General features: G+C 41.5%; 1 protein-coding gene across 1 annotated transcript in view; it reads right to left on the reverse strand.

The window, feature by feature from the left end:
* The window catches only part of LOC142487915 (uncharacterized), a 39839-nt gene extending 16019 nt beyond the window's left edge, over window positions 1–23820 (reverse strand). Inside the window, exons 1-5 of the mRNA XM_075588060.1 lie at window positions 23775–23820; window positions 22677–22816; window positions 21871–21976; window positions 3100–3232; window positions 2081–2204 (exon numbers count right to left, since the gene is read on the reverse strand). Of these exons, the coding sequence (XP_075444175.1) occupies window positions 2081–2204; window positions 3100–3232; window positions 21871–21976; window positions 22677–22816; window positions 23775–23820 (549 nt within the window). The remainder of the gene's footprint in view (window positions 1–2080; window positions 2205–3099; window positions 3233–21870; window positions 21977–22676; window positions 22817–23774) is intronic.
* Window positions 23821–24350: the final 530 nt, after the last annotated feature.

The raw sequence follows: 24350 nt of genomic DNA on the forward strand, positions 1-24350 counted from the left end.
TTTTTATTTCCTGTACTCTGTATGGTGCATGGTTTTTGTCACATTTTTTTTTACCCACCATCATTTTTTTAATGTCTCCTTAAGAATACAGATCCAGGGTTATGTTGTGTGCCCCTTAGCGATAAACTAGATATATTCATGTTGGTCAGTGGCTGAAATACTTTAGGAAACTATTGACACTGAATTTGAATTGAACAAATCCTAAACACGTAAAATAATGTTGTAAAGCTATGTGGGCACCATTTTAGTAACGTTTGTACAATATTTATGCTACAAATAAAAAGTGAACAAGTGTTTGTGAATAAAAAGTTGTGATTCTCGATACCTTCTGGTGTCAACACATTTCGACAACAGCTTTTTATAGGCATTTCTATTATATGTAAGTAGATTTGTCTCTTACTATATACAGTCATTAATCTATAGAGAGCCCTTATGACTTACCTGCTACAGCATGGGCCCTGGCACGTTAGATGTCCTTATCATGTAACAGCTACATAATGGGCACTTGCTTGATTGGGCTAACTGCTTTGTCAGAGTGGCTAGCCTGATCCAAATGGAAGTTGTTACCTTGCCTTATGAATCTCAAAATGTGTCCCTCCAGTCTTACAAAGGACCAATTTCAGCTTCTGGATACTTGAATTTATTTTATAATACCAATACGAAACGTTTCTTCAAACGGTGTGAACTATCCTTCTGGTGGCTACAAGCTCATTTCATTTTAAAGGGACAATCTCCCCTAGGATTAAAATGTACCAATAGCAGTCATTTGGTTATCTGGGTAATTTATGCCTTTTTTAACCAAAATGTGACACCTAGAGATGTAGCAAGACTCTCTCCCAGGCCCATAGCTTATTTCCCCCCCTCCACAGGTGCATAGCTTATCTACCAGCCCCCCCCTCCACAGGTGCATAGCTTATCTCCCCCCTTCACAGGTTCATAGCTTATCTCCCCCCCCCCCTCCACAGGTGCATAGCTTGTCTCCTCCCTCCCCCTTCCACAGGTTCATAGCTTATCTCCCCACTCCACAGGTGCATAGCTTATCTCCCCCCTTCACAGGTTCATAGCTTATCTCCCCCCCCCCTCCACAGGTGCATAGCTTGTCTCCTCCCCCCCTTCCACAGGTGCATATCTTGTCTCCTCCCCCTTCCACAGGTGCATAGCTTGTCTCCTCCCCACCCCCTTCCACAGGTGCATAGCTTGTCTCCTCCCCCCCTTCCACAGGTGCATAGCTTGTCTCCTCCCCCCTTCCACAGGTGCATAGCTTGTCTCCTCCCCCTTCCACAGGCCTATAGGTTGTCTCACTCCCCCTCCCCCTCCACCTCCCTAGGCCCATAGCTTGTATGGTCCTCCTTAACATTCGTTACGTCCCTCCCAGGCTTATACACGATGGTTGCGCCATGATGTGTGGGACCCTGCTCCTTAAATGTGTCCTGGATCCAACGATTTCTGTTTGCGACCCTGGTGCTAAGGCTAGAGAAAATCATTGATTGGTAAACACTCCCACATTCAGAGGACTCTAAGAAAAACTATTTGTAATAATTCAAATAAAATACATCTAAAACTTTGGGGATTTTAGAACAGTTGCATTTTCTGAAGGAAGCAACATTTATATTTGGCCAGCTTTGTGCAAATGCACCTTTGATTGCTTTTCCTCAAGAAAATGCTCGTTTGCTCTTTATACAAATACTCTTTATCCTACACTGCACCTGCCAGTGCCTGATATTGAAAATAGATAATAAATACCCCATTGACTTGTGTGCCATTTCTGGCTATCTTGTTCCTATTTGTTCTTTCTCCACTCTCTCTTTGTCCTCTCGTCAGTCTATTATATCTATATATCTGTGCTAAAACGTAATTTAAATGATCATAAATCCAGTTGATGATTTATCATTTCTCCACCTTTTGTGCTTGCTCTTCATTAGAATGTCTCTTCACACATTTTCCATCTCTATGCTTTGATGTTATGACTGTAAGAATTGCGATCAGAATAGACACGTCTTAAATAAAACAAGATGTTTGGTATGTGCCTCTCTGTTATTGTCTCTCTGGCAGCATTAAATGATAAGCCACATCTACTTACCATGAAGGACAGAGGGCACGAGTGGATATTAGCATGGTGAACACAGCAATTCTGGCCATTTGTATCTTTCCAGTTGGATGGGCACTCTTGTTGCTCACAAAACCTTTTTGCAGACGCAGCATCGCTAAATCATGAATAGAAATTAATTGTTTGTGTGCCCATTCCATTATATAATGCCTCGCTATATTAATTGATTTTATACTATTTACTTAGCACTTACTGTAGAAGTGTGAATAGGGTTTAACAAGAAAGAACACTGCGTGCGCAGAGGAAAATTGTTGAATGTGGCCATGAACCTGTACAAAAATTATAACATTTGCCAGACTCATGCAGAAAATAAGGGCCTAGCTTAGTTGTACTGTAGCATTTTTACTTGATCCCTGGTGTTTGGTGATTACCTTGTTAGTATACTGTTACTCTTTAGTTTTTGTTTGCCATTTTGCAGTGAGTAATATTTTTTAGTCGCTTCTAATTCCTCTAGATATATTTGCTGTATAACACAACCATCAAAGTAATGTAAGTAAGCCCGTTAAGATCTCCTTAATTATTTAGTGAGGATGATCTAATACCTGTAGATGTTAGTGACATTTGCCATAACAGGAAAGATGGGGGGTGGGGGGGGGTAGGGGGAGGTAAAAGCACTACTACCAAAAATGAAGTAGATCAGCACTAACAGGCAGATGGACTATCAGCCTATCGGGCGGTGCTCCACAGGAGTATGTAATAGAAGGAATGCCTGAAACCCAACCAAATGGGGGCACTCACAGTTGTGTGTAAAAATATCAAAAGACACTTTTATTAATATACAAACAATAATGAGGACAAACACAATAAAATTCTGGGGGAAAAAAACATGATTTGTTGATTTGTAATAACAGGTATCGTAAGGAAATATTTTATTATGAGAACTGAATACATTGAATCCACTTGTCACTACAAAATATTTGTCAAGTACAAGCACACTTAACAGCTACTTGGCCATCATAATGTTGAATATAAATGCTGAGGGACACGCCTACCTGTGAAAAAGGATCCCATGTGCTACTGCATAGTGATAAAACTCATCAGAGGCAAATACAGAGTAGGTCACATCAAAGGTTTCACCACTATTGGCTCTTTCGGGAGGCCTGTGCACCCATGCCATCTCTAGACCTAGGGGAGAAAATGAATATGAAAAACGTGCTTGCTGAAGTTAAAATAGTCCCATTAAGGCTAAATTCTAAAGATGTAGAATGAGCTATTGGGCACAGTGACACATTAGGCCATGTTTGCTAAGCAGTGCAAAGCCGTAAGGCACCTTACCTCCCATTCACTTAATTTGCTGTAAGGTGTCTTAAAGCCTAGTGCCACTTCATAAATATGGCCATATAGGCCCCAGCCATCCATGGATGCAGTACTCCATGTTATAAGCATACAGTCAAGGTACTGCAGGAAGTTTGTCATTGAAGACCCAGCTTGAGATTCCGTGTTATCTGGCAGCAAGGTAAACTAGTTCCAATTATACAGTATATGAAATCTAGAACATTGATGCCTTTTTAATGTCAAATCTAACAACTATATAAATATTTTGAATTCTATTTCTTATTTGTTGGTAATAAATAAATAAATAAATGTCAAAATTTCAAGATGTAACTGTCACTAGTGTGTTAGGTATACAGTACATTTAATATTTTATATATGAGATTTACCAGAGGATTTCATGAATTCACTGACTTACTCAGACAGTTCAGAACCAGATAATTGTATAATGGCATGGTTAATTTGCAGAATTTTAAACCATGCGGGTTGTTGATGATACAGCCAGGAAAATCACTCAAACCTTAGAAGAACATATTGGGCCAATAAATACTAAGTGGTCCAAAACTTGAATGGGCTATAAGGTTCCTTATGGCACAGCCCCGCTTTACCAAATAAAGACCTTAATGCCAAGCAGGGCAGTACGTTTCAAATAGTCATACTGCTCTATTTAACATTTGGACCGGAATTTAAAAAACTCTACAACATATCTTAAATAAACTTTCAAAATGACAAATAAGGCATTGCGCCTTAGGCTGCGGCCATGGTTGGGGAGACGGCATGGAGGAGTGCATACACTGTGCGATCAAAATGCCTTAGGGCAATTATTGCAGCTATAGACTGCACGTGCGACAGTGCGAAGGAGTGCGCGGTGCGCGGCAATCAGTTCAAGTTGATTCCATGGCGTGAAGGCCAGGTCACGTGAGCGGTTCTCCCAATGAGGGCGAATCAGCTCCGTTACGTCACGGCCACGCCTTGCAGATATACCTCCCCATCGTGTCTAGCCTAGGCACGAAATGCTCCCGCTAAAAATGCGGGTGACGTCTCGCGCACGGACATGAGCGCACGGTCACTATTGACGCAGCCTAATTGCTTTCACGTTTCCCTGCACTATTTCCCTGCACCTCTAATATATATTGCTAAGTTGGACTGCACTGAAAGCCGCTTTACTTCCATAGAGCCTGCAACATAGTGGAAAGCTGTGCGTTGTACCAAAGGGGTTAACTTGGATAAAAATGTGCTTGACATATGGGGGAATTGTAACAGGGGAGTTATCCCTGTTCAGGTAATGTGCCTCTAATCCAGCAGTGTGGTGGTTAACTGCTGGTAGTCAATTAACAAACACCACCTGCCTGATTAGATTGCTTAGAAAAGCCTGTCTTTTGAGACAGGAAGTGGGACTCCTTAGCTCACACCTGAGCTGAACTTGGAGACACTTGTCTTGAGCCCTGCCAGAAGAAACAGCAGAGCTGCTTTCAAGACACAGGGGAAACTTCTAAACCTGAATGCTGACAAACCCTGAAGAAAAGGTAGCAACCAGGGACAGAGAAGATTTTCCCTCCAAACCACAAGGAACAGATAAGACTTTCATTTATGAGACTTTCTATATCTGCTTATTTCATGCTATATGTTTGGGGCTGGGAGACATGCTTATCTAAGGGAGTTGTGAACCGCATAGTATTTCACTAGAAATACTACCAAGTGAATAGAAGCTTTGTTTACCCCTTGTTTGGATGGTTTCCTGATGTTAAGGAAAAGGTGCAATAAAAGGCTTATTTAATTTCACTATAATCAGTCTCCCTTGCATACCTCTGTGAGCGTCCGCCTACAGGAATATATATCACGTGAATGCAATTTGCTCTAAAGCATTGAACAACATTTTTCACGTGTATCTATTGTACCAGGTACATGGTTATATACAGTAGTTTGTTAGACTTGCTTCTTACATTGGTGCAAAAATATATTAATGACACCCCAGACTCGGCAGATTTACTTTATGTAGAGAGAAAGGAAAATCGCACTAGTTAGATGCACATCTGGATACATCTCATTATAATATTGTGCAGACTTAACACCTCTAATACTACTTCCTAAAACTGGCACAAATGGAGCAACGTTTGGGCAAAACACTGGTACTTTACAGCAGGGATGCACAATCTTTACAGTCTGCGCCCACGTGCCTGCTCTCCCCCCCCCCTGCTCGTGCCCACCTCCTTGCCTTGTCTCCGTCGTCAAATGACACTGCGGGGTCACATGACATTGCGTTGCCGAAGACAAGGGAAGTTGCAGAGGCCTCATGCGATCCCCCAGCATTTCATTTAAATGCCTTGGGGAAGAGCGAGGGGCCTCTGTAACCGCTGGGCCGTCCCTGGAAAATCTTGCGCCCCCCAATTTGAGCACTTCTGCTCTACAGTAATCAGTAATAACACTTTTCCAGCTGCAAAACGAATGCAGATATTAAGTTCGCCATCTCCCTGGCACATACTGAATTGTAATTACATAGATAACCCCATAAATAATTCTGCTGGCCGTCCATAGCCGGCATGTGTTCGACCCGCGGACAAGCTGCAGTGAACAAAGCGTTCACAAGACTGTAATCTCGCACCTTGTCACAGAATCGAAGACTGTAAATTTTGCTGCATCGTACATTGACCCTTATTTTGTAAACTGTAGAAGCTCAGATTTGGGGCTATCGCAAAGAAAGTCCCATTAAAGCCAGTGGGACTTTTTGCGCAACATCGCCGAACCAAATCTTGTAATAAGGGCCATTGCTGCAGTATAACACAGAGTCAATATGATGCAATTTGGCCCAGTTTTGTAGCACTGCTTCAGTTTGCAGTACATATCTCTCAAAGACTCTCTGAAAGCAATGGAGTTTTATCCTTTGGCAAATATGGAGATATCTTTATCTCAGCTCTGCATTAGTTTTCCAGCTTTTGTAAGAGTGCGATGCATAACCCTATACTTTTTAGTCATACATGTGCTGCAGTGATGAAATGAGCTATTATAGATCACATCTGCAAGGTCTAGTGCCTCTCCCATGCTCCATTTAAATGCAATGAATATGTAAATACTTTTCCTTGCACAATCTGTTTGCAGTCAAATGTCCCCAAATTATATTGGGAGAAAGAAATAAGTGCACTCACCGGATTTATGCAACTGCCTCACGTGCACAGCGATCATCCCCCGCTGGGGAGACCTATAATATATACCACGTCCTCCTAAAAATAAAAGGAACCGGCAATCCAGAGGTCTTCATACAGAAAAAGAGGTTTTAATGCACATAGATCTATGTGGCTTAAAATCTTCTTTTTTTGTATGAAGACCTCTGGAGTGCCGATTCCTTTTATTTTTAGGAGGACGTGTTCTATATCTAAATTATATTATACAGTGAGAATTGAGATTTTAAATATATTAATCCAGACCAGAAATAACAAATATGGCTTTATACACTTTATTTCCTTAATAAAACATCCCCATCCACTTAAACAAATACATGATCATACACGATTAAGTACAGTAGTTCAAAACAAATCAATTGTCTAGGACAAGATACAGAATTCTTAATACTTTTCTGATAATATATTTATCTTCAAATAAAAATAGCAGGGGTTCATCAAATAAATGTATAATTTTCTCAGTTTTGCCTAACACTAGAAATATATCATTGTTATATTCACCCCCTCAATATATTTATTTTATTTCTTCTTTTCACTTTTATTGTTTTTATGTATATTTCATTGTTTAACATTATTCATTACTGGAACAGGGACTTATCCCTGTTGAAGAAACTCTCTCTAAAATCCAGCAGGGATCTGGTTAAGTGCAGCAGGCAATCAACCAGACTCCACCTGACCAATAGTTTCTAACAGGAGAGAGATTCCTTAGCCCACACCTGGGTTGAACTAAGGAAAATAAGATGTCTTGATCCACACAGAAGGACTGTATGCTGCCAGCAAGAGCAGGGTACAAGACCTCTATACCTGGACACAGAGAGTGCCATAGCACACAAGGAGGCTGACCCAGGAGAACAGAGAGGCCTTCCCCTACAGAAACTACTTTCTTTTGGACTGTTTGGGGTGTATATATATATATATATATATATATATATATATATATATATATATATATATATAAAAACTATGGAAAACTACACTGCGCTGAGAAAGCCACAATGCCACAGTTGGACTGGGAGTACTGTGACAGACGGTGACCAAAACAAGGTACTGATGCTGTGACCAGAGTCTACCTCACCACTTGTGAAAGAGAAAAAAAAACCTGGGAATTTAAAATGGTCGACCAGCTGAAGTCAAATACAGACTATGCAAGAATGGGGAAGAAAATGTGTTCCTGGTGTAAAGAGCCCAGCCACATGGAGCAGTGTCCCTTTAGCCCTTATTCGGATGATGAGGATGGTCCCTAAGTGGTCCCAGAAAAAGGGCAACAACCAGATGAACACCCCCTCAATATATTTATTTTATTTCTTCTTTTCACTTTTATTGTTTTTATGTATATTTCATTGTTTAACATTATTCATTACTGGAACAGGGACTTATCCCTGTTGAAGAAACTCTCTCTAAAATCCAGCAGGGATCTGGTTAAGTGCAGCAGGCAATCAACCAGACTCCACCTGACCAATAGTTTCTAACAGGAGAGAGATTCCTTAGCCCACACCTGGGCTGAACTAAGGAAAATAAGATGTCTTGATCCACACAGAAGGACTGTATGCTGCCAGCAAGAGCAGGGTACAAGACCTCTATACCTGGACACAGAGAGTGCCATAGCACACAAGGATGCTGACCCAGGAGAACAGAGAGGCCTTCCCCTACAGAAACTACTTTCTTTTGGACTGTTTGGGGTGTATATATATATATATATATATATATATATATATATATATATATATATATATATATATATATATATATATATATATATATAAAAACTATGGAAAACTACACTGCGCTGAGAAAGCCACAATGCCACAGTTGGACTGGGAGTACTGTGACAGACGGTGACCCAAACAAGGTACTGATGCTGTGACCAGAGTCTACCTCACCACTTGTGAAAGAGAAAAAAAAACTGGGAATTTAAAATGGTCGGCCAGCTGAAGTCAAATACAGACTATGCAAGAATGGGGAAGAAAATGTGTTCCTGGTGTAAAGAGCCCAGCCACATGGAGCAGTGTCCCTTCAGCCCTTATTCGGATGATGAGGATGGTCCCTAAGTGGTCCCAGAAAAAGGGCAACAACCAGATGAACATTTTTTTTCAATGAGCCAAGGAACTGCAGCAGCAAGCAATGCACTGTGGTCACAAGAAAGGTACAGAAGTTTTACTTAGCAAGTGCACATCCAGTATCACTGATGAGAAAGAATGTGTGCACAGTACTGCTGATGTTTCAGAACCTACCAAAGTAAAGAAGAAGAAAAAGTCTACAGAGACGCCTTTGTGAGCTACAAACTCTACAAGCAAAGTCTGCCCACCTGTAGGACTACTAGATAGGGTTTTAGCGAATACAGTGAAAACAGCTGAAATACTGTAGTGCCTCCTGAGGTAAGGAAGAAAAATACACCTGGAACCACCAAAATGGAGGCCAAGATGCGGCATTCCTGTAATGAACCCTACCCCACAGAAGAGTGGCCCTTCCGGTCCTATGAGGATATGGCTGAGGTTGAAGATATCTCCTTATGGGGAACCTGAACCGAGTCACACCCAAAAAACACCCCAAGAATGGTGGAGGTGCCTAAACGCTCTGTACAAACAGGTCTCTATGACCCTGAAAATTCCTGCCAGCTAATGCAAGTGCAAGAAAAGCATGGTGGATGCTGTGAAACTGCTGAAGTTTCAAACCTAAAAGGAGACCCCAATACTCCTGATGGAATGGAGTTGTCCAAAGCAAAAAAGGCAGAAAAATAAAAGAGGTTCTCCAATTACCATTGAAGGATCAGACACGTCCGCAGATCCCGCTGGATGAAATGGGGGGCCCAGATGCCCTGCACCCCAGAGAAAATGGAGAATTCGTCCCGCGGATGACCGAATATCCAGAGGGCCCAAGGCAGAAGTTGTGTACCCCAAAGAAGTGTCTGTCTGGTGCTGACAGTGAGAAACCCTTAAACTATATCAGGGAAGCGAAGCTGGAACCAATTAGTGACGATCCCTTGACCAGCCCTGAAGATGCCCTGCAAAATGCCAGGCATGTCTGTGAACAATTAAAACTGAAGAGAGAACATAATGTTGAGCTACAGAAGACGGTGCTCACAATTTACTCTTTGGACAAGACCGAATTAGAGGATTTAAAGACTGCGCTAGATACTATGAACGCTACTACTGCCACCATGGTGGAAAAACAGAGCAAATCTCTGGAGGCACTGAAGGAGATTAGTCCCTCTCAGCAAGAGGTTCGCAAGTGCCATAGAAAGGAGGAAGTCTCTCAGAATGAGGTTCACACTCTCTGCATAGAACTGAATGCCTCACACAAGGAGGTCAACAGTGTCCGCACAGAGGTGGATATATCGAAGAATGAGGTTCATACTCTCCGCATAGCACTGGCTGCCTCACACCAAGAGATAAGCAGTTGCCGCACAGACAAGTGCTGCAGAAACGCCTGATTACCCAGTGTCCCCCCGCAGAGCAGCATGAGAAACTGAAGGCTACCCTGAGCATCACCAAAGCATCGCTAGAGGCCAAGCTTAGAGGCCAGGTGACTTGTTACAAGAGGAAGCACAAGAAGGTCCAGAAACTGAGGCAAGCAGCTGCGGCCCTAATGAAGAAATTAACAGTGCTGCACAATATAATGAAGGATACATGGAAGCAAGCTCAGAGAAAGATGAAGTTGGAGAAAAAGGTTAAAGAATTAAAACAGAGTGTTGCTCTGCGGACCAATAAAGTACAGGTGTCTCCACTACAGGAAAAGGTATTGGCCCTGCCCAAGCATCGGTATCCCACAGGGACTAAAGCCCGTGAAGACAAGGGTACAGTGAGAGCTGGGGACACCACTCAACTGGAAAACAAGATTGCAAAGTTTGAACCGTCTGAGCAAGCACTAGCTAAACCTTCAGCTGCCCAACAGGCAACAAACAAAGGTTGAGTGCAAAATCAAAACCAGAAGAATCCTTCTAAACTTTAGAAAGGCAGATTTTAATAAACTGAGGTCTAATCTACAAGTAATACACTGGGATGATGTTTTTGCAGGGGAAAATGTAGAAGATAAATGGTCAGTCTTTAAAACATTGTTAGAAAAGCACACTTATCAGTGTATACCCTTGGGTAATAAGTCTAAAAGAAATAAGTCAAAAATAATGTTTAGATTCTTTAAGTCAGAAGGGACGGAGACATCGTATCAGAATTATAAGGAATGTAACAAAAATTGCAAAAGGGTAATCAAATTAGTAAAAATGGATAATGAAAAAATGGATAATGGAAAAATGAAAGTAAGGTAAACCCTAAAATGTTCTTTAAGTACATTAATAACAAAAAAATGAGAAAAGAAAATATAGGGCCCTTTCAGTGATAGATGGGTAGGCAGATTATTGGAGATAAGGAAAAAGCAGAGGTATTAAACAAATTTGTTGCCTCTGTGTTTACCAGGGAAGAATCAATTTCAATAGTAGTGCTGCAGGAGGAAGCCACAACCTCCATATTAATGAACAATTGGTTAACTGAGGAAGAAGTTCATAAGCGACTTGAAAAAATTACAGTAAATATGGCACCTGGCCCTGATTGCATACATCCAAGAGTTCTTAAGGAGTTAAGCTTAGTAATAGCAAAACCATTATATTTAATATTCAAGGACTCCATTTCCACAGACTCAGTACAACAAGATTGGGAGCTAGATCACAAACGGGAAATTACAGATCTGTAAGTCTGACTTCAATAGTGGGGAAACTACTTGAAGGTTTAATACGGGATAATATTCAGGAATACCTAATGGAAAACAAAATCATTAGTAATAGTCAGAATTGATTTCTGAAGGATAGATCATGCCAAACTCACCTTATTTGTTTCTTTGAGCAGGTAAGTAGAAATTTAGACCAGGGTAATGCAGTTGATGTGGTCTACTTAGATACTGCAAAGGCTTTTGATACGGTTTCACACAAGAGGTTGGTGTCCAAAATAAAGCAAATTAAAAATACAAACATTTTATGAAAATATTTTTTAAAAAATGTAAAAATATATGCACCTGGATTGAAAACTGGTTGAAGGATAGGACTGACAACAGAGGGTTGTCAAATATGGAACTTTTTAAGGTTGGGCTAAGGTCGTGAGTGGAGTACATCAGGGATCGGTACTGGGACCCCTGCTTTTTAACTTGTTTATTAATTACCTTGAGGTTGGCATCGAGAGCAAAGTCTCCATCTTTGCTGATGATACTAAATTGTGTAAGGTAATAGAATCAGAGCAGGATGTAATTTCTCTCCAGAAGGACTGGACAAGGCAGATGAGGTTAAATACAGATACATGTAAGGTTATGCACTTGGGAAGCAAGTATAAACAGGTGACTCACAAATTAAATGAGGATAAATTGGGAGAATCCTTGACGGAGAAGGATTTAGGATTGCTTGTAGACAGCAGGCTTAGCAATAGTGCCCAAAGTCATGCAGTAGCTGCAAAGACAAACAAGATTTTATCTTGAATTAAACGGGCAATGGATGGAAGAGAAGTAAACATAATTATGCCCCTTTACAAAGAATTAGAAAGCACACCTTGAATATGGAGTACAATTTTGGGCACCACTCCTTAGAAAAAACATTCTGGAACTAGAGAGAGTGCAGAGAAGACCCACCAAATTAATAAAGGGGGTGGACAATCTAACTTATGAGGAGAGGCAAGCCAAATTAGATTTATTTACATTAGAAAAGAGGCGTCGAAGAGGGGATATGATAACTAGCTTTCAAAAGAACTATTCATCCCAAGGGCAGTACAAAGGGCTCGGGGCATCCCTTAAGGTTGGAAGAAAGGAGATTTCACCAGCAACAAAGGAAAGGGTTCTTTACAGTAAGGGCAGTTAAAATGTGGAATTCATTATCCATGGAGACTGTGATGGCAGATACAATAGATTTGTTCAAAAAAGGTTGGAAATCTTTTTAGAAAGGAAATGTATACAGGGCTATACCAAATAAGTAAACATGGGAAGAATGTTGATCCAGGGAGTAATCCGATTGCCAATTCTTGGAGTCAGGAAGGATTTTATTTTTCCTCTTATGAGATATCATTGGATGATATGACACTGGGGTTTTTTGTTTGCCTTCCTCTGGATCAATAAGTAAGTATACAGTAGATATAGGCTAAAGTATCTGTTGTCTAAATTTAGCATTGATTGAACTTGATGGACGTATGTCTTTTTTTCAACCTCATCTACTATGTAACAATGTAACTATGAATTGCGGAAAGCCTTAAGGTGCCTGTATTAGCCATAGTAAGAGAAGGAAATGCGGTTAGCAACCCTAGTGAATACCTGAGGCCGTTAGATAATACATTTAGCGCCACTGAAAGTCGGGAGGAATGGTACAGTATTTTAGATTCTGAGGAATTTTTTAAATAAATCCATTCTGTAGTCTTAGATAATATTTACAACCTTTTTTAATTTAAAAATTCAACCCTTAATGCCATTTTTATGAGTTGTAATATATTGAGCATCCTTTGATTTCTATAGCAGGTTTTAGCACATGCCCCAGCAGTGCAGGATCTTTTAAATACTTTCCTGTTTGTGATAATTTGTTGCCAATATTCCCAGCAGTTTGAACTGCAAACTGCAACAATAGATAATGTTACCATAGTTGTATAAGAATACATTGTAGCTACTGAGTTAGACTGACTGAAGGATTGATTGAAACTGAAAGGCAACCATTTAGTGGACCCTGGGAAGCAGGATTTTGCTGATCGATCACGGATGAACCAATCAATGGCAGCCTAGATAATACATTTTCAATAAAGGTAATAAAAGGCTAGGGAAAAGGAGTGGCTCAGTGAGTAACGACACTGACTGGCACTGGGTTTGGGGCACGCAAACCTGGTTCAATTTCAGGTGTTGGCTCCTTGTGACCTTGGGCAAATCACTTTATCTGCCTGTGCCTCATGCGCCAACATAGATTGAAAGCTGCAGGAACTGTGTCTGCAAAATGTCTCTGTAAAGCATTACATAAAACTAGTAGTGCTGTACAAGAACAAATTATTATTATTATATATATTCAAATACATTTTTTTTATTTATTTTAAGCTGCTTGGATTGCCTCTTTAAATTGAAGCAACATTTTTTAATTACACCAGAGAAGAAAAAACCCTGAAATATGGGATCTGAGTTGAGATGGAAAGGTCTGTGGCGATCTTTCCTTGCAAACTTTTTTACAAAGTAAAATGTTTCAAAGTTTGTAAAAAAAATAAATAAAAAACTCAGCAACTTTCCCCAGGTTTGCAAACGTATGTGAAAAGTTTGCACAGCTCTAACACTGCTACACATACTGTAGAGCTAAATTAAAAAAACTGAAAAACTGCCATCTGAGATTCAGGCTCGTGAAGCTAGCCATGTATTCAAGAGTCTAGGGCCCAGCTGGGTGGTTGTTTTTTTAACATTATTATTTATTAATTATCACTGTTTTTGCTAAGTGTAAATGACAAACGACTCCAGATTACATGATGTTAATTCCCCCCCACCCTCCATCAAATTCATAATTTCCTTGTATTCCTGAAACTAAACTTATTCACGAGTTTTGGCCAAACCAAGACACGAAAACAATATACAACAAAAACAAAAAGCAGCCATTTGCTGTTCTATTGCACCGATGCCCCAGTCTAACCTGCATGAAATCCTTGATTCCTAGTCTTTTACTCAAGACAACAAACGGTAAGCTATTCAGATCACACTATGATTCCAAGCTTGCTAACCTGCCTATTTCAACCCCCCACCCCTTTACAACTTATTTACTGCAGTCTCTCCCAAAACTGACTGCACAATACACCGAAACCCTGAACTGACTCTAGCATTGCAATACAGCTAAACATTTGACAAGGAACAGGCACACACATGCTGTTTAGTCTGCTCACACTCACTCTGCTCACAACAGCTCCTTGCAGCACTGCCTACCTCTGGCATCATGAACCTGCTATGTATTTTAACTTTTTTCTTTCTCCTGGCCTCATGGAGATGTTACTCCCTCTATCCACTACAAACTCCTCCATCCTGGCCCACACCCAACATCACCATACACCCTGGACTACTCAAAAGCCTTTCACTATCTACTGAATGTTGGTGGAGAACTCTAAAAAGCAGCACACCAACCACTGCTCACTCTAATGGCAAACACCCCAAATTTACAACGTCCAAACAACTAACCAAATTTCTACTCATACTATTACTCTCTTTAGCAGGTGATATTGAACCTAACACAGGTCCTCCCATTTCAGCTTTGTCCCATGGCCCTGAGAATTCCACCTTTAAATTCCAAAAAGGGCTATCTGTCGCCCATATAAACATCTGGAGCCTGCTGCCCAAACTGGACGCACTAAGGGCATGGTGCCTTATGCATAAACCCAAAGCCATCGTTCTTACAGAAACATGGCTATCCCCTAAAACCCCTGATGCAAATATTGCCATTCAGGGATACACCATTTTTAGGAGAGATAGGTCAAAGAGAGGAAGAGGGGTGTTATTTTATTTTGCAGACACATTACAATTTACACTGTTAAATTGCCCACCAAGCCCACCCTCTTTTGAAATTCTAGTTGGCAAAATCTGCCTCCCCTTTTCTAAGCCCATCTTGCTTGCTGGCATCTACCGCCCCCCTAAATCACCTCTGCAATCCTTGACTGATATCACCCAATTTCTTGGCTCCATTTCCTCTCTGAATGAGAAGAGTGAGCTGCTAGTTCTTGGGGATTTCAACTTCAATTGGCTTGACCCTAAAAACCACAAAATCCAGATACAACTCAAGTCACTTAACCTATCGCAACTCATTTCCCAACCCACACGGATAAACCTGAAATTGCATAACCATTCCTTGCTAGACTGGATTCTCTCCTCAAACCCCAGCAGAATCCAATCCTCTGGCATCCTTCCTGATATTTTCAGTGACCATGCAATAGTGTACTGTGTAAGGAAAATTAAACCGCCCCATTCAAGCCCTAAAGTTCTCCTCACTAGAACATTTAAAAACTTTAACCCACAACAGTTTCTGGATGACCTTACCAACTGCCCATGGCACAGAATCGATTTAATTCCCGACCCTGATTCTGCGCTCGACTATTTCCAATCCGAGTTCTTAAAACTCTGCGATACCCATGCTCCACTACGCAAAATAAGGGTACTGGAGGCCCACCTTCCATGGGTTACACCTGACCTTATAGCACTCTACCAGTTCAGGGATGCCTTGTGGAAAAGCTACAAAGTAACTGGCACTACCAAGGATCTCAATCACTACAGATGCATGCGGAACATGTGCACAAGGCAAACATGGCATGCAAAAGCACAATATTACTCTGATAATCTCCACCAGAATACATCAAACCCAGCTAACTTCTGGAAGGTTATCAACCATATATTCCAGGCCTCCTAACCATCAACAACCAAGTAATATCACAAACCCCACTGACATCGCAAATGCATTCAATGATTACTTTGTGGGGTGTGCCACTAACTTATTAGCGAAACGCAGCACAAACCCCAAACATGAATCTCATCCTGGGAGTATCCCTACAGTCCCACCCCCTCCCAACACTGCCCACAATTTTCAATTTGGCCCAGTATCTGAAGAGGAGATTATACAAGCGCTCCTCAAACTAAAACTAAGCAGCCAATGTGGACCCGACTTACTACAATCTAGGTTCCTACGACTTGGTGCCCCAGCCATTGCCAAACCAATTGCGTCCATAGTCAACTCTATCCTGTCTGCAGGCCATATCCCTAAGACCTGGAAAACTGCCAGAGTTGTCCCAATCTTCAAAAGTGGGGACAAAAACACTGTCTCAAACTACAGGCCAATCTCACTTCTCCCAATTCTATCCAAAGTCATGGAAAAATGTGTCCACTCCCAATTAAGCGATTTCTATACCAAGACAAATTTCCCTAGCCAATTCCAATCTGGATTTCGCCCCAAACACTCCACCGTAACTACCCTGCTAAAAGTTTGCAATGAAATCCAGTGTGGAATGGAACGGGGACAACTCACTGGTGCAGTATTCCTAGATTTTGCAAAGGCTTTTGACACAGTCGATCATGCTATCCTGCTTAACAAACTCCAGAGCTCTGGAATAGGGAAACATGCTTTAAACTGGTTTCAGTCCTACCTATCAGGAAGATCCCAAAATATGTCCATTTCAGGCTCTAACTCCAACCCCCTGGATATCACCTGTGGTGTCCCGCAAGGCTCTGTTCTGGGGCCCCTACTCTTCTCAGTGTTCATTAATGATCTTCCCACAGCTTGTAAGGAAGCCTCAATACACATGTATGCAGATGACACAATCCTATTTGCACACAGTCATAGCCTCTCTGACCTTCAACACATACTTCAGTCTGACTTTTTGAGACTCGAAAACTGGATTTCCCAAAACAAACTGTTTTTAAACACTGACAAGACTGTAACAATGGTATTTGGGACCAAGACTAAATTTGTAAAGCTTCCAGTGACTGAGCTCCTGATTAGAACCAACGCTAACACCAACCTAACACCTGTCACTAGTTTTAAATACCTGGGCTTATGGTTTGACTCCCACTTAACATTCGGGATGCACATTGATACCCTGACAACCAAGACCTATGCCAAACTAGGGGAACTTTACAGGAACAAATCCTCCCTAAGTCTCCTGGTCAGAAAGCGTATCGCACAGCAGATGCTAATGCCAATTATTAACTATGGAGACATAGTATATGGCTCGGCTCCTCAAACCCACCTTAGCAAACTTATTAGCGAAACGCAGCACAAACCCCAAACATGAATCTCATCCTGGGAGTATCCCTACAGTCCCACCCCCTCCCAACACTGCCCACCATTTTCAATTTGGCCCAGTATCTGAAGAGGAGATTATACAAGCGCTCCTCAAACTAAAACTAAGCAGCCAATGTGGACCCGACTTACTACAATCTAGGTTCCTACGACTTGGTGCCCCAGCCATTGCCAAACCAATTGCGTCCATAGTCAACTCTATCCTGTCTGCAGGCCATATCCCTAAGACCTGGAAAACTGCCAGAGTTGTCCCAATCTTCAAAAGTGGGGACAAAAACACTGTCTCAAACTACAGGCCAATCTCACTTCTCCCAATTCTATCCAAAGTCATGGAAAAATGTGTCCACTCCCAATTAAGCGATTTCTATACCAAGACAAATTTCCCTAGCCAATTCCAATCTGGATTTCGCCCCAAACACTCCACCGTAACTACCCTGCTAAAAGTTTGCAATGAAATCCAGTGTGGAATGGAACGGGGACAACTCACTGGTGCAGTATTCCTAGATTTTGCAAAGGCTTTTGACACAGTCAATCATGCTATCCTGCTTAACAAACTCCAGAGCTCTGGAATAGGGAAACATGCTTTAAACTGGTTTCAGTCCTACCTATCAGGAAGATCCCAACATGTGTCCATTTCAGGCTCTAACTCCAACCCCCTGGATATCACCTGTGGTGTCCCGCAAGGCTCTGTTCTGGGGCCCCTACTCTTCTCAGTGTTCATTAATGATCTTCCCACAGCTTGTAAGGAAGCCTCAATACACATGTATGCAGATGACACAATCCTATTTGCACACAGTCATAGCCTCTCTGACCTTCAACACATACTTCAGTCTGACTTTTTGAGACTCGAAAACTGGATTTCCCAAAACAAACTGTTTTTAAACACTGACAAGACTGTAACAATGGTATTTGGGACCAAGACTAAATTTGTAAAGCTTCCAGTGACTGAGCTCCTGATTAGAACCAACGCTAACACCACCCTAACACCTATCACTAGTTTTAAATACCTGGGCTTATGGTTTGACTCCCACTTAACATTCGGGATGCACATTGATACCCTGACAACCATGACCTATGCCAAACTAGGGGAACTTTACAGGAACAAATCCTCCCTAAGTCTCCTGGTCAGAAAGCGTATCGCACAGCAGATGCTAATGCCAATTATTAACTATGGAGACATAGTATATGGCTCGGCTCCTCAAACCCACCTTAGCAAACTTATTAGCGAAACGCAGCACAAACCCCAAACATGAATCTCATCCTGGGAGTATCCCTACAGTCCCACCCCCTCCCAACACTGCCCACCATTTTCAATTTGGCCCAGTATCTGAAGAGGAGATTATACAAGCGCTCCTCAAACTAAAACTAAGCAGCCAATGTGGACCCGACTTACTACAATCTAGGTTCCTACGACTTGGTGCCCCAGCCATTGCCAAACCAATTGCGTCCATAGTCAACTCTATCCTGTCTGCAGGCCATATCCCTAAGACCTGGAAAACTGCCAGAGTTGTCCCAATCTTCAAAAGTGGGGACAAAAACACTGTCTCAAACTACAGGCCAATCTCACTTCTCCCAATTCTATCCAAAGTCATGGAAAAATGTGTCCACTCCCAATTAAGCGATTTCTATACCAAGACAAATTTCCCTAGCCAATTCCAATCTGGATTTCGCCCCAAACACTCCACCGTAACTACCCTGCTAAAAGTTTGCAATGAAATCCAGTGTGGAATGGAACGGGGACAACTCACTGGTGCAGTATTCCTAGATTTTGCAAAGGCTTTTGACACAGTCAATCATGCTATCCTGCTTAACAAACTCCAGAGCTCTGGAATAGGGAAACATGCTTTAAACTGGTTTCAGTCCTACCTATCAGGAAGATCCCAACATGTGTCCATTTCAGGCTCTAACTCCAACCCCCTGGATATCACCTGTGGTGTCCCGCAAGGCTCTGTTCTGGGGCCCCTACTCTTCTCAGTGTTCATTAATGATCTTCCCACAGCTTGTAAGGAAGCCTCAATACACATGTATGCAGATGACACAATCCTATTTGCACACAGTCATAGCCTCTCTGACCTTCAACACATACTTCAGTCTGACTTTTTGAGACTCGAAAACTGGATTTCCCAAAACAAACTGTTTTTAAACACTGACAAGACTGTAACAATGGTATTTGGGACCAAGACTAAATTTGTAAAGCTTCCAGTGACTGAGCTCCTGATTAGAACCAACGCTAACACCACCCTAACACCTGTCACTAGTTTTAAATACCTGGGCTTATGGTTTGACTCCCACTTAACATTCGGGATGCACATTGATACCCTGACAACCATGACCTATGCCAAACTAGGGGAACTTTACAGGAACAAATCCTCCCTAAGTCTCCTGGTCAGAAAGCGTATCGCACAGCAGATGCTAATGCCAATTATTAACTATGGAGACATAGTATATGGCTCGGCTCCTCAAACCCACCTTAGCAAACTTGACACCCTCTACAATTCAATTTGTCGTTTTGTTCTCCAATGCAACTACAACACACATCACTGCGAAATGCTCAAAGAACTAGATTGGTCAACACTAGAGTCTAGGCGCAAAGTTCACCTTTCCTGTCTTGCCTTTAAATTCTTCATGGGCAAGCTACCCAGCTACCTGAACAAGCTCCTTACCCCTACCACTTGCAGCACTTATCACCTGAGATCAGACTTGAAAAGACTATTCATGGTCCCAAGGCTCAACAAAGTATCCGGACGTTCCTCTTCTCCTTCCGTGCACCCCAAAACTGGAACAACCTACCAGAAACTCTCACATCCACCACCAGTTTAAGTTCTTTCAAATCTAAGGCTGTCTCACATTTTAACCTGGTCTGTAACTGTTTCATACGCTCATAATATACATTTTCTTTAACTGTGCACGCAATGTCTTGTATATAATGTATACCTTGTTCATTTATGTAACTGTACTTGTAACCATGTATTATTTGTCTTAACTCTGTGCCCAGGACATACTTGAAAACGAGAGGTAACTCTCAATGTATTACTTCCTGGTAAAATATTTTATAAATAAATAAATAAATAAAGGCATCATCCTTCGCGTGATAAAAGGTATCTACTGTAAGGATAGCGGGATGTTTATTCGGTATATTGGAGCAAACTCACACTTGTTCGTCAATAAACAATCATCCAAGTATCGCGCAAACACTACATATAGTATTTTGAAATACTTTTTAAACATTTCACATTTCCTTGGTAAAACTCAGAGCTTTGGATATTTATCTTAACCAATTTTTTTTAGTGATATGACTGACTATTTGTAACCATGTATTTGTCATCCTAACTCATGCCCAGGACAAACTTGAAAACGAGCGGTAACTCTCAATGTATTACTTCCTGGTAAAGCGATTTATACATAAATACACAGGCAAATTGCTGTTACAGCTGTTCTTTGTTTGCAAATCTACAATGAAGACACCACTAGCCAAACAGATAAACGTAGGGAGCTTACATACTTGAAATCAATAGCCCAGACAAAAATAAAACACATTTTTCAAAATATATAATTAAGTTAGACAGTTACATTAAAGCTTATTGAATCTTAGTAAAGAAGCTATTTACATTGATTAGCTGTTTAAAAAAAAAAGATATTTTTTTTAACCCTAGGTGGGATTGCCACAGTCCTTTCTCCCTGCTGCGGTGTGAACGTAATATGCCGTCAGCAGTGCCAATCTTTAACAAATATATTGCTATTATGCGTGATGTCCTTGTTACTGATTTTCTGGGGTCATTGTTATCCTGCCAGTCATGCTGTGATCTTCAGAGAAACATTACAATTACAATCTGTGTCTCCAAGTAAAATCAGCGACCCTACCACTTCGCCCCCCCCCCCCCAACAATTGGAAGTGATGGAACAGTCAAAAATAATGCTCACTAATTTTACTGGCGATTTCTTTTTTAATTGAAAAAAATTGCTAGATGCAAAACTGTAAGATACAGTATACCTGTCTAGCATTCACTGGTGAAAAGTTGATTAATGTGTAAGTAGTACTAACGTATATATATATATACATAAATATGCAAAAGCGGCAATTTCCTTTTGTGACCTGTGTAAATAGCAAAAACTGTAAAAAATTAATTATAGTAAATGTCAAACGTCAGTATTTTTGTTTGCCATTGAAACTCGCCAATAAAATCGCATGGATTTAGGTGGTTTCCCAATGACTTTTTCATGACATTTTCCAGTCTTCGCAGCCGCATGCACAAATGTCCCAACGTGTTGCGAATATGTCTTATGCCGACCTGTCTGAGATGTTAAAGTGAACACAAGGGGTATTTAAATTTCATGTTTAGAAGAACGTGTAAAGCATGAATTTGCAAATCGAATGGAGCACAAGTTTGCACAGAACACCTTTTTTTTGTTAACGAACCTAAACGTTAACTTCTTTCTTAAGGCATAAGGAATCTGTTTGCAATCAAACCACCTCAACTTGATGCTCCTTTGCAGTGTCAGCACTGGCTGGGAGTACTACTGTATCTCACAGAACTGTGCCAGGATTCTTGCAGCCTCACCTCCACAATCTATCATATTAAGTTCATCCGGTTTCTCCAAGGGCCAGCAGTCATATTCAGTGTTATCCAAATCATGCCATCCACTAGTTACTGCAAAATGAAAGATCTATGGCACGAAAAAAACAACAACAGGATTTTTAGATGACAGTAGATTGAGTTTGCAGATACTGTATATAAAAGAACTTAGAAAAAACGCATATTATATATTATCTACAATCAGACTGGTGAACATTCAAAACAAACTATTTGACATTTGTTATATGATTAAAAACAAAATTTATATATATATATATATATATATATATATATATATATATATTACATAAAACATTTACAAAAGTCCTACTCCCTACAAAATAATTCAAAGAAACGTGTTAGATTAAAAAAACAAAACAAAAAAACCATGAAATGTCTTTAATATTCTCTTTTGTGACAAAAAAGCAAACACATAACTAATGTGTGATTACATTTTAGACACCTAGCTTGAAACCTGCTTACAAAATGCTTAGCACATTTTGGGCACATGTTCCATACCTTGCGGAAAAAAATTCACACACACACACACATATATATATATATATATATATATATTATATATATATATATTATATATATATATATATATATATATATATATATATATATATATATATACACACACACACACACACACACACACACTACCATATTTATTTCAATAAACTGTTGCCACCTACCAGTAAATTCCCAATGAGATGGAACACAAAGAGAAATGATTGGGAGGCTGTCATTGAGGAGATTATTACTTTCCAGTTCTAGATATTTACTTGAAGGTCTCTGGGGAGATCTTTAGTATTGATGGTGTGCCTGAGATGCACAACCAGATGTAATGCTGCTGCTGCTGCTGCGAGTTCTCCCTGAGGACTGGCTATTGGAGGGTAACGAGAAGAGAGGTGGATGCGCTCAGCTATAAAACCAATTTACTTTCAAACAACCACAATTGCAGTCATATACCATGAATGTAACGTTCTTCAGCTTGAGCGCTATCTTGTGGCAAGATGTTCACACACAGCACATACAGTATTTTCTGTCATTAAAGGGGCAGCTTCTAGGACTATAGTGAACAAAGGGCAATTTCTATCTCAGAGGAAGTGACTAGGATTGGTGCCTTTTTTAAAACAAACATTTTTGGAACTGGGTTTTCCCCTAGTTTCGCAGCCGGAAGACCTTGGTAAATAGATTCCAAAGTGGCTGGTCCTAGGTTGCGTGGGTTGAGTGGGAGTTATGTATCAAAAGCCATTTTCTGTAAGAAGCAGCAGCGCCAATTCTGCGCTATCACACTGAAAACTCCATTGACTTCAATGGGGTAGTCTGTGCAATTACAGAGTTCAGAATTGGGGTCACATGGTTAAATTCAATATACTCAGAAGCGGATGTACAGTTGACATCAATGGGGATTTTCATCCATTAAAAAGTGCCTTTAGAGTAATAATAATTGTTTGTTCTTGGTAGCGCTGCTAGTTTTACATAGCGCTTTACAGAGACATTTTGCAGACACAGTCCCTGCCCCATAGAGCATTACTCACTTAGCCGCTCCTTCTCCCAGTAAATTGAATTTACCCCTAAGTCTCCTGGCTGCAAAACTGGGGCATAACTGAAGCAAAAACTCTGTTGCTGTGGGGGAGAGCAAAGCAGAAGTGATCTGCTTCCAGTGCTCAAGGGCCAAAAAGCGTAGGAATGTCCTTAGTATTAAAACACACGTATGAGGCACTAACATGAGCAAATGAACAGTTCTCAGCGGACAAAAATAACGCCGGTTGGGGGGAGGGGTGATAAGGGGTGACAATAAGAATCGCCGACTGTCTTCAATGAGAACAGCCTGGCTAATGCTACGTCACCCTCAGCCCACTCTGCCAATGAAATACCTGCTGTCACGCTGCTTGTATCCACGCTGAAGAGGAGATAATCCATCGGAGTAAGTGCCTCCAACTGTGTGTATATAGAAATCCACGTGCCACCAGCAGGAGTAACCGGAACAACGAGAGGAAGGAGCGGTGCACTGAGGTAAGTAGGTAAAGGCAGGGGGGAAGAAGGGGGTGGTGGAGGGGGGAAGAAGGGGGTGGTGGAGGGGGGAAGAGGGGGGTAGTGGGGGGGGGGGGTGGAGGGGGGAAGAGGGGGTGGTGGGGTGGTGGGGAGGAAGGGGGGTGGTGGGGGGGAGGAGGGGTGGGGGGGAAGAGGGGGGTGGTGGGGAGGGAAGAGGGGGGGTCGCGTGGGGGGGAAGAGGGGGGTGGTGGGGGGAAGAGGGGGGTGGTGGGGGGAGGAGGGGGGGAAGAGATGGATTGTGGGGGGGGAAGAGGGGGGGTGGTGGTGGGGGGGGGGGGGGAAAGAGCTGTTCTATGTTGAGCATGTTGTGATTTGTGCATTAAGCTGATGGCGTGGGGGCAGGAGTGGTGAAAGGGGGAGTGTGCTTTTTGTGATGTTCCACGGCGACTGGAGTGTGA

Source organism: Ascaphus truei, chromosome 1 (genome assembly GCF_040206685.1).
Source record: "Ascaphus truei isolate aAscTru1 chromosome 1, aAscTru1.hap1, whole genome shotgun sequence".
Taxonomy (NCBI): Eukaryota; Metazoa; Chordata; class Amphibia; order Anura; family Ascaphidae; genus Ascaphus; species Ascaphus truei.